This window comes from Mixophyes fleayi, chromosome 1, assembly GCF_038048845.1.
Source record: "Mixophyes fleayi isolate aMixFle1 chromosome 1, aMixFle1.hap1, whole genome shotgun sequence".
In the NCBI taxonomy this organism is placed as follows: domain Eukaryota; kingdom Metazoa; phylum Chordata; class Amphibia; order Anura; family Limnodynastidae; genus Mixophyes; species Mixophyes fleayi.
In genome coordinates, this window is record NC_134402.1 from 108,816,714 (window position 1) to 108,830,875 (window position 14,162).

General features: G+C 39.3%; 1 protein-coding gene across 1 annotated transcript in view; it reads right to left on the minus strand.

Moving 5' to 3' along the window:
- Positions 1-14,162, minus strand: part of SMARCA5 (SNF2 related chromatin remodeling ATPase 5) — a 31,698-nt gene that overhangs the window by 460 nt on the left and 17,076 nt on the right. Inside the window, exons 11-23 of the mRNA XM_075199254.1 lie at positions 12,738-12,964; positions 11,737-11,858; positions 11,509-11,661; positions 8,889-9,021; positions 7,475-7,623; positions 6,938-7,057; positions 6,573-6,683; positions 6,290-6,403; positions 6,088-6,210; positions 5,847-5,979; positions 3,763-3,881; positions 2,377-2,589; positions 1,873-1,983 (exon numbers count right to left, since the gene is read on the minus strand). Coding sequence (XP_075055355.1) covers positions 1,873-1,983; positions 2,377-2,589; positions 3,763-3,881; positions 5,847-5,979; positions 6,088-6,210; positions 6,290-6,403; positions 6,573-6,683; positions 6,938-7,057; positions 7,475-7,623; positions 8,889-9,021; positions 11,509-11,661; positions 11,737-11,858; positions 12,738-12,964 — 1,828 coding nt within the window. The remainder of the gene's footprint in view (positions 1-1,872; positions 1,984-2,376; positions 2,590-3,762; positions 3,882-5,846; positions 5,980-6,087; positions 6,211-6,289; positions 6,404-6,572; positions 6,684-6,937; positions 7,058-7,474; positions 7,624-8,888; positions 9,022-11,508; positions 11,662-11,736; positions 11,859-12,737; positions 12,965-14,162) is intronic.

Genomic DNA, 14,162 nt, shown 5'->3' on the forward strand with positions numbered 1-14,162 from the left:
GACAAAGAGGTGGGGGTTTGGGCTTCTCATTTCACCACACATTCAAAATTGTTGACTCGCTCACAATCAGCCACAACATTTAAACCACCTGCATAATATCGTGTAAGCCTCCCTTTTGCCACTGAAACAGCTGACCCGTCGAGACATGGCCTCTACAAGACATCTGAAGATGTCCTGTGGTTTCTGGCACCAAGACAATCGTAGCAGATCCTTTAAGTCCTGCAAATTTCAAGGTGGTGCAAACATGGCTAGGACTTGTTTATCCAGCACATCCCACAGATGCTCGATTGCATTGAGATCTAGGGAATTTGGAGGCCAAATAAACACCTTGAACACTCATGTTCCTCACACCATTTCTGAACAATTTTTGCAGTGTGACAGGGCGCATTATCCTGCTGAAAGAGGCCACTACCATCAGGGTATACTGTTGACATGAAGGGGTCTACTTGATCTTCAACAATCTTCAGGCAGGTGGTACATATCAAAGTAACATCCACATGAATGCCAAGACCCATGTTTTATCAGCAGAAAATTGCTCTTGGTAGGAAATAAAAGAAAATTTTTGGACATGCCATAAAATCAGTTTCTCTTAACCTATTTGTGGGAGACTGCTGACCATGGTGTATAATGGGCACTGTGTTGGGAGTAAGGCACTAAATTCTAACAACCTGACTGGCCTGCTTCCTTCCCCTCTATGCCCCCCCCAGGACAGAGGACAATCAGTTTAATTAACCAAGCCCAAAGGATAGGACTAAAGTTACATTCAAACAAAAACCATCAGAACAAAAAGGGGTGGGGGAGCGGTGGTTGATATGTCACCGCGGGAGTAGTCGGACTGGACTCGAACGAGTCTGTTCTTCAGAAAGAACGGTGCCTGTACCAGACCGTTCAAAACTGCCTCTAGCTCAAAGACATTGATGGGCAGCTCTGCATCCTCCTGGCCCCTGAAGATGGAGATTTAGTGTTACTGCGCCATCAGCCATTACTATGGTCCAGTCCCACACAGAGATTCAGATTCCTCGTCTTCAGTCACAAGAGAGAAAGATTAGTCAGTGGCAATAGATGTAACTGTGCTGCCAACTGATGTGGATATTGACCACAATGTATTTATTTTTGGAAGGGCCGTGAATGGAAGCGAGCAAATGCTAGCGCTTTGAAACAAGACACCATCCGCCTCATAAGTTGCATGCACTGAAGAATGTTATCCCTCAAGCACACATCCAAAGTTCCAAAGCTTTCACCAATTTTTGAATGGCCAGAACTGTGTCCTGGGGGAAAAACACCCACTGGCACCGGGTGTCAAACAGGAGACCCAGAAAAATCATGTGCTGGGTTGGAACCAGGCTGGACTTTTTGAAATTTACGACCCAGCTGTGCGACTGCAGCGTTTCCGCTGTCAAGTGCAAGTTGGACAAAAGAAGAGCAGACATTAATTCTGTTAACACTTAATTGTACCCTTCATGCTCACTGCATAGGTGTCATCCTTGACAGTCATGTTGAACCCACTCTAGATTTCCATACCTCATATAATACTTTCCCCTAGCCTTCAAACAGTCAAGTATTCCTTGAAAATGCAACTTTTTAGGTAAGCACATCTAATTCCAACACCATCTTAACTTTCAGTCTACTAGGTTACAATCCTGCTACAAATCTGCACGACATACATTTATTCTCTCCATAAACCAACTTTGCTCTTACTAGATCCCCGCTCCCATTACTTTTTCCTATTGCAATTTGGCAAAAAATATGCAATCTCATGTATCTTTGCCTGTTACTAGCCAATTTTGTTTCCAATGTAATGGGATGCAGGTTTGGCAATTACTTCCTCATTTCAAATAATTTAGACTTCAATACATTAAAAACCTCACTTACCGAAGAGGACTTTGGCCCACGTTTCTTTTTCTCTGCTTTTTCCTTTTCTTCCAACTCAAGGTTCTCCCTTTCAATTAATGTAATTAAAGTATTACATCTTCTCTGTAGTTCCTAAAGTGACCCAAAAAAGAACGTTTTTGAGAACACATTGCTTAATTTGTAAATGCTCATTTGAATATTTATCAGTATACAAGCACTTGTCTTGTAAACAAGGTGAATCTAGTCTGACTGCACACAAGGCTGTTTCTCCCTGCCACCTAGAATGTTATCTCTTTTCAGGTCAATTTCCTTTACAATTAATTCAAGGTTTATATGCATTTTAGTTTTGGGTATCGCAATATAATATTCGGTACTTGATGAAAAGATACAGCAATCAGCCAACGGAGGTCAAATGTCTGGCAGATGCCAAACTCCCCAAGAGGTGAACATGTAAAAGTAATGTCACAAAACATAATGGTTCTACGTGAGTAAAGAGTTTTAATTTCCCCATTACAAAATTCTCACCATTGCAGTTCTGGACTTAAGAAACCAGTCAAATCTGAACTGAGGAGAATTCCGGATGCACTGTCTAAGTTCATCGTATACATTTTCCTTATCAAAACCAAGTTTGTGTAGCATGCAGATAAGAAAACGATCTTCCTCCTCTGTGTAATTCTTTCCTTTGTTGGTGCCATAAGAAATCCTTAGTTGATGAAAAGGTGCCTTGTATCGACCAATCTAAAAGAAAAACAATAGGCAAATAATTTGCACAGACCACACACATACATATATATACATATATATACATATATATATATATATATATATATATATATATATATATATATATATATATATATATATATATATATATATATATATATATATATATATATATATATATATATATCTCACACATACTGCACAGCACTTTACAGAGGATGTTAATCATTCACATCAGTCCCTGCCTCAGTGGAACTTACAGGCTAAGTTCTCCACCACACACACACTTATGCCCCATTCATACTGCACCAAAAACCCGGGTTTTTGCAGGGGCACGCTGAAAAACCCGGGTCTTGGTGCAGTATGAATAGTCCAACCCCAAAATCCCGGGACTTAGACCCGGGATTTTGCGAGGGGTAATTCCCGGGTCTCACCATTCATACTGGAAAAAAAAATAAAAATGATTTTAATTAATAAAAAATACATAACAAATGTTTACTTTACTTATTTTCAGCCAGCGGTGTCTCCGGTGCATTGCTGGCTGTCAGGGGGACCTCTGGGTACTAAAATGACGTCATTTCTAATGGACTAGAAATGACGTCATTTTAGTACCCAGAGGTCCCCCTGACAGCCGGCAACGCACCGGAGACACCGCTGGCTGAAAAGTAAAGTAAACATTTGTTATGTATTTTTTTATTAATTAAAATAATTTTTTTACACTTTTTTTTGTAAAAACCGGGTCGGGCAGGTGCAGTATGAACCCGCCCGACCCGGGAATCTTCTTATCTATACTGCAGTGTTCGGCAATATCCCGGGTTAACAACCCGGGATATTTCCGGGACGGCAGTATGAAAGTGGTATTAAGGGAAAATTTGTTGCCATTAGACAGGTACCAGTACGTTTTGACTGTCACGTGTGGTACATAACATGTAAGTGCTCTATATGTGCTGTAATTATAACAATACAGTCATGCAATATAATTTGCTCTGCTAAAACTTTGCCACTTTGATATTATTAATTTAACAAGACCCTGTTCCCATCTCTATATATAGAAACAAACTATCCAGAAATCTAGAACAGGTGCACCAGAGACTGACCGTAAAAGAATTTGTAGTTCACATATGAAATCTATAGAACACATGAGATCTGCAATTCCAATCATGTGTCATCAAAGTATAGCAAAAGTACCTTTGTGTCCAGTGCTTTTTTTATGCTAATTCTCCTCTGTATTCTTGCTTCTCCCCTTTCTATCTGAGCCATGATTTTCTCAATGTCCTGTAGCTCATTACATCTTTCCCAAAAGACAGCTGGAGAACAAAAATGTTCCAGTTTGGATTACATAATGTACTTTCATTAGAATAAAAGTTAGAAACATTTATCCACAGGGATGAGTTATTCATACTAGCAATTCTTTCCCCATAAGGTGGTTATCTTTTTATCCATACAAGCGTGAAACCGCCAACATCCCCAGTTCAGCTACAATAAATCAATTTTAGGTTATAGGGTGACACGAGAGAAACTACTCATTTATAAGACTTATACCTAGAGCATTCAGCCACAATGCCAAATTGACAGCTTAATAACCAGTTACAGAAAAGCATTTTACAGAACAGTAATCATGCACCTCCCACATACTGTCAACCTCATTAGTCACATTACAGCGACGTTTGGTGTTCTCTTTCCACTAGCAAGGATAAGGAAGCTATGCTAGTGTGGAGAGCCAATGGAGAAAAAGCTTTGCAAGGTTATCAATGAAATTGTGGTGCTTCTTTTATGAAATCATAGGTGGTTTAAGCCAATGACTTCATGAAGTGAAGTCCCAGCAGTTTTAACGAATGAAACTTGTTTCTGTGAAAGGAGAGTGAAACCAGAAGTCAGCAAGACCACTCTGCTTCACAGTGGGGGTAATGTCAGTGGTCATCATGCAGTGGAGGAGGGCACCTCTGCACTAAGCATACAATATGTATGGCCAGAGAGACTTGTTATCAGTCTAGAAAGAAACCATGAAATGGACGGCAAAAGTTGCTCCTGCGTTGGAACCCTCCGTTTTATGCCCAGCAAGAAATGCTTGGAGAGGAAAAAAACAAAAAAAAAAAACCAAACCACACTTCTATGTTGTAATCAGATGGAAAATTCTAAAAAGGCATGGTTCACTTGCAGGTATAATTTGTAGAATATAATTTTAAATTTCTGGAGGCCGATACACCAGACAGGTGTATTAAAACTACCACCTGATTAATGGCTCTCATAGAAGCTTCCTAGACAACTGTAGTAGTTAGAAAGCATCACGCAATGAAACGTTTGAGATTCCCAAAGGACCATGATTTTGCTGGCCTTTCCCCCTGAAATAATTAGAACTACAAACTTCATCACTTAACCATTTCAAATCACTCCTGAAAACACCCATAGAAACTCCAAAGCACCCATGCCCAAAACCATTATGCAAGAACTGCTGCTATAAGTGAAAATTACAGAAATCTAACATCTCTCAACATTAGAAAATGTATACAAGCAGTGACGTGAAGTTCTCTAATTTACATCAAAACAATAAGATTCTCACAATGATTATATGAAGACGAAACAAAACAGTTTTCATATTTTAAAAAGGACAACATCTATGAAAGGTGGATTTCCATTTTTACAGTAGGAACAGAGCAATGTATTCCATTATGCATCCATGTTCCTATATGCACATAAACCCATTCCTTCCTATTTTTTTTTTTTTAAATATATATTATATATATATATCTATCTAATACATATAAGCCTAGTGGCGTGTGTTAGCCTGTGTGTGTGAAAAAAAATAAAACCAAGCTGCAGCGCCACCTGCTGGGCGGAGTTATACACTGACCTACTAAATTCTTAGTGTGGGGGTGACAGTGGTTGCCGGGGGTGACAGTGGTTGCCGGGGGTGACAGTGGTTGCCGGGGGTGACAGTGGGGAGTGGTTGGTGGTTGCCGGGGGTAACAGAGCGAGAGGAGTAATACTCAGGACCGCTGAGAGAGATCCCTGTGTCTGGATAGATGTGGTGATAAAGATGAAAGATGAGGTGGTGACATGTGGACAAAACCACGTTAAAAAAGGGCGCTTGCGTCGGGAAGTAACGCTGTTCCCCTGAGGAGGCCTGGGCTATGGCCCAAATGAATGACAAGAACCTTTTTAAGACCTTAAGTAGCTTGATTTGACTAGAATGCATGAGTATCATGCACGGGTTAATATATATTACACTGCCTCTGCAGCAGCACCAAAAGCAGAACAGGGAAAATGATTACCTGAATACTCCATTACATCATCGGGCGTCTTTCCTTCCACTTCTCGGGCAATGTTTTCAATGTCATCGCGTCCCCATTTTTCATTGGCTTTGATGAACTGGTTAAAATCTCTTTTGTTCCAGTTGGTAAAGCCCTGAAAAAGAAACAGAACATTTCACCTATTATAATTATCCCATATAAAATTGTACACATTAGGCTTTCACAGTCATATGATTTTGAATTAGACTGCTACTGTACACACCTGTGTTAGCAATTTTTCCTTTTCATCCAACTCTTCATCATTAAGTGGCTCTGCTTCATCAATCTTTAGCTGTTCTTCCTTCTGCGCCTGTGCAGCATTCGGTACGTCAGGGTTGCGTGGTACCTGAGGTAGCAGAACAGCAATGGTCACTGCAGAACTTAAACTATAGCTAATATTTATGTTTGAAAACCAAGAATCTTACCTTATAACCAATTGTTTTTCTGTAATAGAGAATTTCCTTCTCAAGTAACTCAAACAACCGTGGTGGGAAAAACTGAAAGTCCTGCACATTTGGCTGTTTAGGAGGCCGTGGAGCCTAAAAGGAAGGAGGGAAAAAAATTAACAAAATACATTACAATAGACTTACCAATGCTATTTGCTATGTAGAAGGAGGAAAAGAAGAAGAAAAACAAAACAAAAAACCAGACCACCCTGATCTAACAAGTGATCACAAATCACACCAAAATGAGCAATTTCATACTTACTTTTGGTATTTTTGGTTCACTGACACGAAGAGCTTCCCTAAAATAGGCATCCACTGCATAATTTGCTTTTCTTTCACGTTTTGGTGGTTCAATCCACTCCGTAAATGCCATCTAGTAAAAACATTTACTGTAAATAATGCTGGTCAAGAACATTTACACTCAACACTAGAAATATAAAGTTAGTTCTTTGTATTTACTGTACTCAAGATTAGTCTTACCTAAGATCCAACACATGGCTTCATATTTCTATTGATCACCACCTCCATTTATATAGCGCCACTGATTCCGCAGCGCTGTATTGATTAAGCATGACGGAAACAATATACTTACACAAACGCAATATAGTTAATTGTGTGGAATGTTACCTTTTGCTTTTCTCTGTAATCTTCACCTTCAAAATTATAGACACTGGACTCCGTATCCATAGTAAAGTTTCTTAATGAACTTTCACCCATGTTTGAGAGTTTTTCTTTCATTTCTGCAGTCTAAAAGAAAAATATACTGCAGAATGTAGATTCTTGTCAAAGTGCTAAGAAATCTATATAATTGATAAGTGACTGATCTTTGAAGTGATACCATTGGATTTACAATTTGTGTGGGACATTTGTAAGCATATAGTATTGTGCTGCTGAGTGCTAAAGGTGCCATGTATAGTCTTAAATATTTAATAAATTATGATGTAACCAACATTTTCACCTAATGTTTTTAGTCAATTGGAATTCTGCATACAGACAATAGACTGCTTCACCATCAAGCATGTTAAGGTGTGCAGTGTTCTAATGCCATATGTAACATCTCATGAGTCATTGTTTTGAATATGTTACCGTTGTCTGTTATATTGTGACCTTACTTGTTGAAAAAAAAAAAAAGAATATTAAGGTATTAGAAGGAAGTCAGCATACCTTTTTTTCACCTCTTTCCAAGATGGCGTCAATATCTTCATCAGTGATTTCACTATCCTTTGAAGCAAACACGTGTGTGGCACCATGACGAATCATCTGAAGCATATCATCCTTTCCTAGCTTATTTAAATTTTGGTCCACTAATCTTCCTGTTGTAAATGGAAGAGAAAGATTAAGTCACAGCTGACTAATAGATTAGTAGTTAACATGAAGGGAAAAAATAAACCTTTCTGGATTCTCTATGACCAAGGCACTCATTGTTAACATGTTACCAAGGATTAAAGCTATACCACCATCTACTAAGTACATTTAACTATTAAGGTAAGTGTTGTGAGCCTGTTCTCACAACCAGGCCAAAAACATGGAGGAAGGGTGTGATCGGGAGGGCCAATCAGAAGCCATGGCCTGTCGGATGATTGGCCTTCCCCAGAATCAGACCATTGTATAGTGGCAAGCAGCACTACGGTAATTGGGTCAGTTTTACTGCAGGCATCAGTTTAACCTGTTCATCTGAAGACTGTTTAGAGATCTAAGTTTAACATTGCCTGATGTGAACTGTCTGGTTTTTGTACAGGGGGGGGGGGGGGGGTTTGAATAAAATAAGATCCTTCTGTTCCTCCGGAACAGGAATAATCACGAACAAAGCTAGAAGGGACCAGTGTGTCCACCTTAGGTGGGAACTCCCACTTTGTTTTCTCTTAAAAAGAGGATCCAAAACAGGAAATTTATGTGGGATTTGAAACCTCTGGTTTAAACCAAGCCTATTCAAGCAGTTCAGACAGCTGGGATGAGGATGGAAATTACATTACTCGATTCTTTTTTTCTTTAGAATAGAGCAGTATCTGAGGTTGGAGAATCCTCCAAGTCTAATATATACGAAGAGCTTGGCAAACAGCAATTAGTCAATGCCTGTACCCTGAAAGACTCTTTCCTCAAACTCCACCGGGTCATCAAAATCACCCATTCGTTCACCCTCTTCCTGTGAGAATTGTGAATCTTCCTTAATGTGAACCTGACATTTATGTGGTCTTGGAACTGTGGGAACAACTCCATAGAAGAAACACACCAACACCATAACAGATCTTTTAAAGTCCTAGCCCAACTGTTACAGATTTTAACGGATCCTTCCTCAGTACCGTATTCTCCTGGGATGGATTCTTTTTTGTAATGCAATTAAATACATTTCTCAGATTCCACCCGTTCTACTTTGTTTATTCTTTTACCCTTTCCTATGGAACGTTGTTGTCACTAACTGTAGGTCCGTTGGAGGGCACATAAAAAGGTAAAAACTTCTGAAACAGTCTAATTTAACATATGGCTACAATAAAATTGTTCTTCCTACTCCTGTATTACGCAATGAATACACTGTATTGATATCTGCCCTAAACAATAAAATAATCAAAACCAGACGTACCTTGCTGAATAACTATAGAATCCAATCGCAGTTTCATCTCTGCACGTTCCACAATACGTTCTTCAACAGTGTTGTCTGTAATGAATCTAAACACTCGAACAGTTTTTGTTTGTCCAATTCTGTGTGCTCTATCCTAAGGTTACAGAAAAAGAATAATACTTTGTCAGCCATCTGGTGTTAAAGGTCTTTTTCTAGTTCACAATTTCCATCTGATTGTATGTTCAGCCAATTGTCAAACATGTCATGACATACTTAATGCACTAAAAAGGAAATGTATTTTTTAAATGTTTGACACATTTTTTTATTTTATTTTTTGCCAATTAATTAATTCTTCTAGGACAAGACAAACCAAGTGGTAAATATTTGGTACCAGCTGCTTGGCAATAAGCACGCGCTCAGTATATGCCACATTATATATGGTACTAGCTGCGTGACAATATAAATGCCCATAGATGTATACAAAACAAAAAGACAGTTGTCAGCACTTATCCTTTACACTGCATATCTGTGTGTGTCTAGCAAAATGAAAACATGAGGTATTCGTTCATATTTTGATCAAAATATTTAAGCCTGCATCCCAAGAACCTCATTATATGAAGGTCCTACACTGACCTATATGCTTCAAAACACCATTAAAATGCAGTTAAAATCAGATGCACTCAAACCCCTGTACCTGGGAGGTGATTGCATCTGACTTTAACTGCATTTTAATGGTGTTTGAAGCATATAGGTCAGTGTAGGATCTGCATATAATGAGGTTCCCTTAACGCTGGGATGCAGGCTTTAATGTTTTGATCAAAATATGAACTAATAACTCATGTTTTCATTTTGCTAGACACACACACAGATATGCAGTGTAAAGGATAAGCACTGACAACTGTCTTTTGTTCAAGCGGTAAATATTATCTATAGAGAGGGGCAATGGACAATTAACTGTTAACTGTTTATTTATTATATGTGAATACTATTATTTTAATGTTGGGGCTGGAGGAAGGCCAGAGCAAAGATAATGGGGGAGAGAGTGCGCCAGAGCAAAGATAATGGGGGAGAGAGTGCGCCAGAGCAAAGATAATGGGGGAGAGAGTGCCAGAGCAAAGATAATGGGGGAGAGAGTGCCAGAGCAAAGATAATGGGGGAGAGAGTGCCAGAGCAAAGATAATGGGGGAGAGAGTGCCAGAGCAAAGATAATGGGGGAGAGAGTGCCAGAGCAAAGATAATGGGGGAGAGAGTGCCAGAGCAAAGATAATGGGGGAGAGAGTGCCAGAGCAAAAAAAAAAAAGGAGGAGAGAGGCACAAAGTAAAAAAGGGGGAAAAGCAGCATGGAGGGTGCAGTGTGAGCATAAGGGGGCACAGTGTAGTTGTGATGAAGGGGCACAGTATTGTGTGTATGATGGCACAGGGGGCTTGTTGCAATGTAGTGTGTGTGAGGTAGGTGGCGGCTAATTAATGGGCGCTATTTTGTTTGTAGGGTGATGGTGAGGCAATTTAATAGTGGGGACTATTCATTTAAGATGGGGTGGTTTGGGGGCTATTGAATATGGGGGTGAGTTTGGGGAGAATGAGGTCCATTTATTAAATGTGACTATGAATTATTTAATGGCAGTGATGGTTGCGGGAAATAGGTATTGCTGTTTGCAGGAAGGGAATAGGTTTATTTATTATATGTGAATACTATTATTTTAATGTTGGGGCTGGAGGAAGGCCTAATTATTAATCGTGGGTGCTATTGATTTAACGCCGGGGCTGGCTGTAATTTTCTAAATGTAGCCAATTTTTTTTCCCAAATAGGCCCTTCAACATTCCAGGATCCAGACAAGTCGCAACTAAAGAAACCAGCAGCCACAGGTGGAGAAAGTGAGAAGAACAGGTAGGAGAGAGCAGCACAGTGTGTGAAATGTTGTGATTCCAGTAGGGACAATGGCAATTTTTGGTGAGTGTTGTGCCCAATGTAAGGTGCAGGCCAAGACTGAACTCTTTGTGTACACACTGCATTCTTTGTATACTACACTGTGGTGCTAGATGTCTTAAAAGTCAGGAGTGCTGGGACATATGCGACGCTCTGGTGAATTCAGGACCTAGTGATTTTGACGTGCTAGCCACGCCCCAACAGCGCATTACCACGCCCCAAATGTATGACCACACCCCGTAAATTTTTGCACCGCCGTTAGGTTAGCAACCGCCCAACGGCGCATTGACACGCCCCTGAATGTATGAGCACACCTCCGAAAATTTGGGCGCCACCGTTAAAAACTTTTGGGGGCTTACTCGACTATGAGGGGGGCCCCATGAATTTGTTGTACCCGGGCCCTGAATTCCTCTTGGCAGCCCTGCATGCAACAGCAACTTATCGCCGGGTCCCTAATCTGATATAGGAAGGTATTAATATATTAAAATAAGTATTTCCTAATTATAGAAATAACGCATTGCTCCAGTGCCATCCAATGCTAGAAAATAAATTAAACTGCAGTATGTCAACACTGCAAACAAGAGTGAGAACATGGCTGCAGAATTTAATGAAGCCTTTTTAAATATTTTTTTGCACTTCAGATTTAAAACACAGACGTTCCAACAATTTCACTACAATCACTAAGTTTAATCATAATTTAAATTGTAAACATACCATGGCCTGAAGATCTACTTGAGGATTCCAATCGGAATCATATATAATGACAACATCAGCTGTAGCGAGGTTAATTCCAAGCCCACCGGCACGTGTGCTCAGCATGAAAATGAATTTCGAACTACCAGGTGCATTATAACCATTGATAGATTCCTATAAGATAAACAAATAAGGATAAGGTTCTTACAATCAGTACAGGATGAAAACATAGGTGTGCAAAATACTAACTTGTCTGTCATCATGGGGCGTTTGTCCATCCAGTCGACAGTATTCATAATTTCTCCACATACAATAATCTTCCAAGATATCCAACACTCTCGTCATCTGGCTGAATATCAACACCCGTGAACCTATTTGAAAGAAACGTACGCTATTTACATAGCACTTTCAAAACAATTTACAAAGCTACACAATGGATCTTCAGTTCATAAAAACTAATTTTTCTCCAACAATATAAGCCTATGTAGTACCAAACAGCCAATTAACATGATTGTTTCATTTATATTTAAAATTATAATGGTATAGCATCAAAGCAGACTACCAGCTACATTTTTAAATTAATCCTGAATCCCTATTCTTAATTAGCAGACCGCAGAAAAAGGTTGAGTATGGGATATGCAACACCTAGTCTCCGGCTGTGTGATACTATCAGCTAACTAGAAAGAACCTTCAGTCGTCTAACTAGACTTGATCTGTCGATTCAACACTACAGACTTCTGTCTGAAGAATCATCAGATGCAAGTACCAATAACTACAGGGGTATGAGAAGGGGAAGAATACAGTTCTACTAGCTGGAGAGAAAAGTTTTAAAAATAACAAATTTACATTAATTTCACTTTAAGAGAACTGCAACATCACTAATGCATTTAAAACCAAAGGGAGGAAAATAATTTAATAACCATTTAATAGCTAAACATCTTTCATACAGTAAAAAAAAAAAGTTACCATAAGATGTTTGGTAACTTACTATTAGTCATTGATTCCCATGTTCCCTTCAAATTAATTTGTAGGTTTGGGGACCAGGAGAAATGAACGCTCATTTTAAAGATTCATTTGTTAGACATTAGTGTTACACAGGAAACTGTCTGGACTATTAGAAGAAAGGGAAAGGCCTATAAAATTATAAACATTCCTACTTGTCTATAAGGTAAAAAATATAGCGAGATGAATATCAGAGGCCCTTTTAATGTAATATCTACCCACTATATAATCTATATGTATGAAATTACCTTGTTCTTTTAGCTTGGGCAGAAGTTTGTTTAGTACCACCATTTTCCCACCATTTGTAACCAAGTGCATATCTGTAGTGTATGGTGGGCCAGGCTCAGCACCATCAAAAAGGTAAGGGTGATTACAACACTTTCTAAGCTGCATCAGGATATTCAGAAGTCTCATTTTATCTGTCTTCCCTGAAGAATTTAAAATGTCTATGTCTTTCATTAAGATCCTTGTGTACCTACAGAAACAAAAATAAAAACAGAATCCAGTTACTGACAAGTTTCCCTGCTGTTAGATAAACAAAAGTAGTAGTTTTACCTCAAATATTCCAAAAACAAACAAGCATACAGAATAGGCTATAATTAAAGTAGGCTGCAGAAAGAATAATATTTATTGGTTCATTATAACTATATGCCAATAGAAAACAGTCTGCAAATCAGCAACAAGTTGAGTGAGAACTACTTACCAAAAATGAGATTACATACTAGTTTTATAATCTGATGTGATTATTGATGCCATTATAATCAATTCTGCACTACATCCATTTGCTAATTGCGGTGCTTTATTATCTGTAAGGTCTTTCATTCAAGTACATTTTTAAACAAGTGTTTTTCAAATTGAGCCTGTATCTAAAATACTCTCCAAAGAGGAGAAAACCACCTCACTAAAGGGGTATATTTACGAAACTGCAGGTTTGAAAAAGTGGAGCTGTTGCCTATAGTAACCATTTAAATTCTAGCTCATTTATTGAGTACATTCGACAAAATGGCAGCTAGAATATGATTGGTTGCTAAAGGAAACATCTCCACTTTTTCAAACCCAGTTTAGTAAATCAGATTTTTGTACTTACGTTTAATCTTTCTCAGATTCCATCTGGGGGACACTGCTACCATGGGGTTGTATGAGGGTGCATGGAGTTGGCACTTAGTTAACAACTAAGTTTGCTGCTGACTCCTCCCCTCTGCAATCCCAGACCTCAGTAATACTAAAGTCCCAAGAAAAAGGGCTCAACACCACAACTGTAGAACAGCAAAAGGGAGGGAACGCAGCGTCCCCAGATGGAATCGGAGAAATATTTATCCACTCTGGGGGACACTGCTACTATGGGGACCTTCTAAAGTAGCCCCTAAGGGAGGGAATTCTCTGGTCTACTAGCCCGCAAAACACTGCGACCGAAACTGACGCAAAATTGTGTAACTGGAAAAACCTCATAAAAAAGAATGAACTGAGGACCAGGTCGCCGCCGTACCCAGCTGCTCTGCAGATGCTTCATGGCGAGCAGCCCAGGAAGCCCTCACCACACAAGTAGATTTTCTACACACATAAGCAAGCTTAATCATAGATCTTATGAGCAATGGTCTGCTTGGTGTACGGCCAACCTCTATGAAATTCGTAAAGAACAAAAAGTCAGTCATGCAATCAGCAGAAGTCCTCTT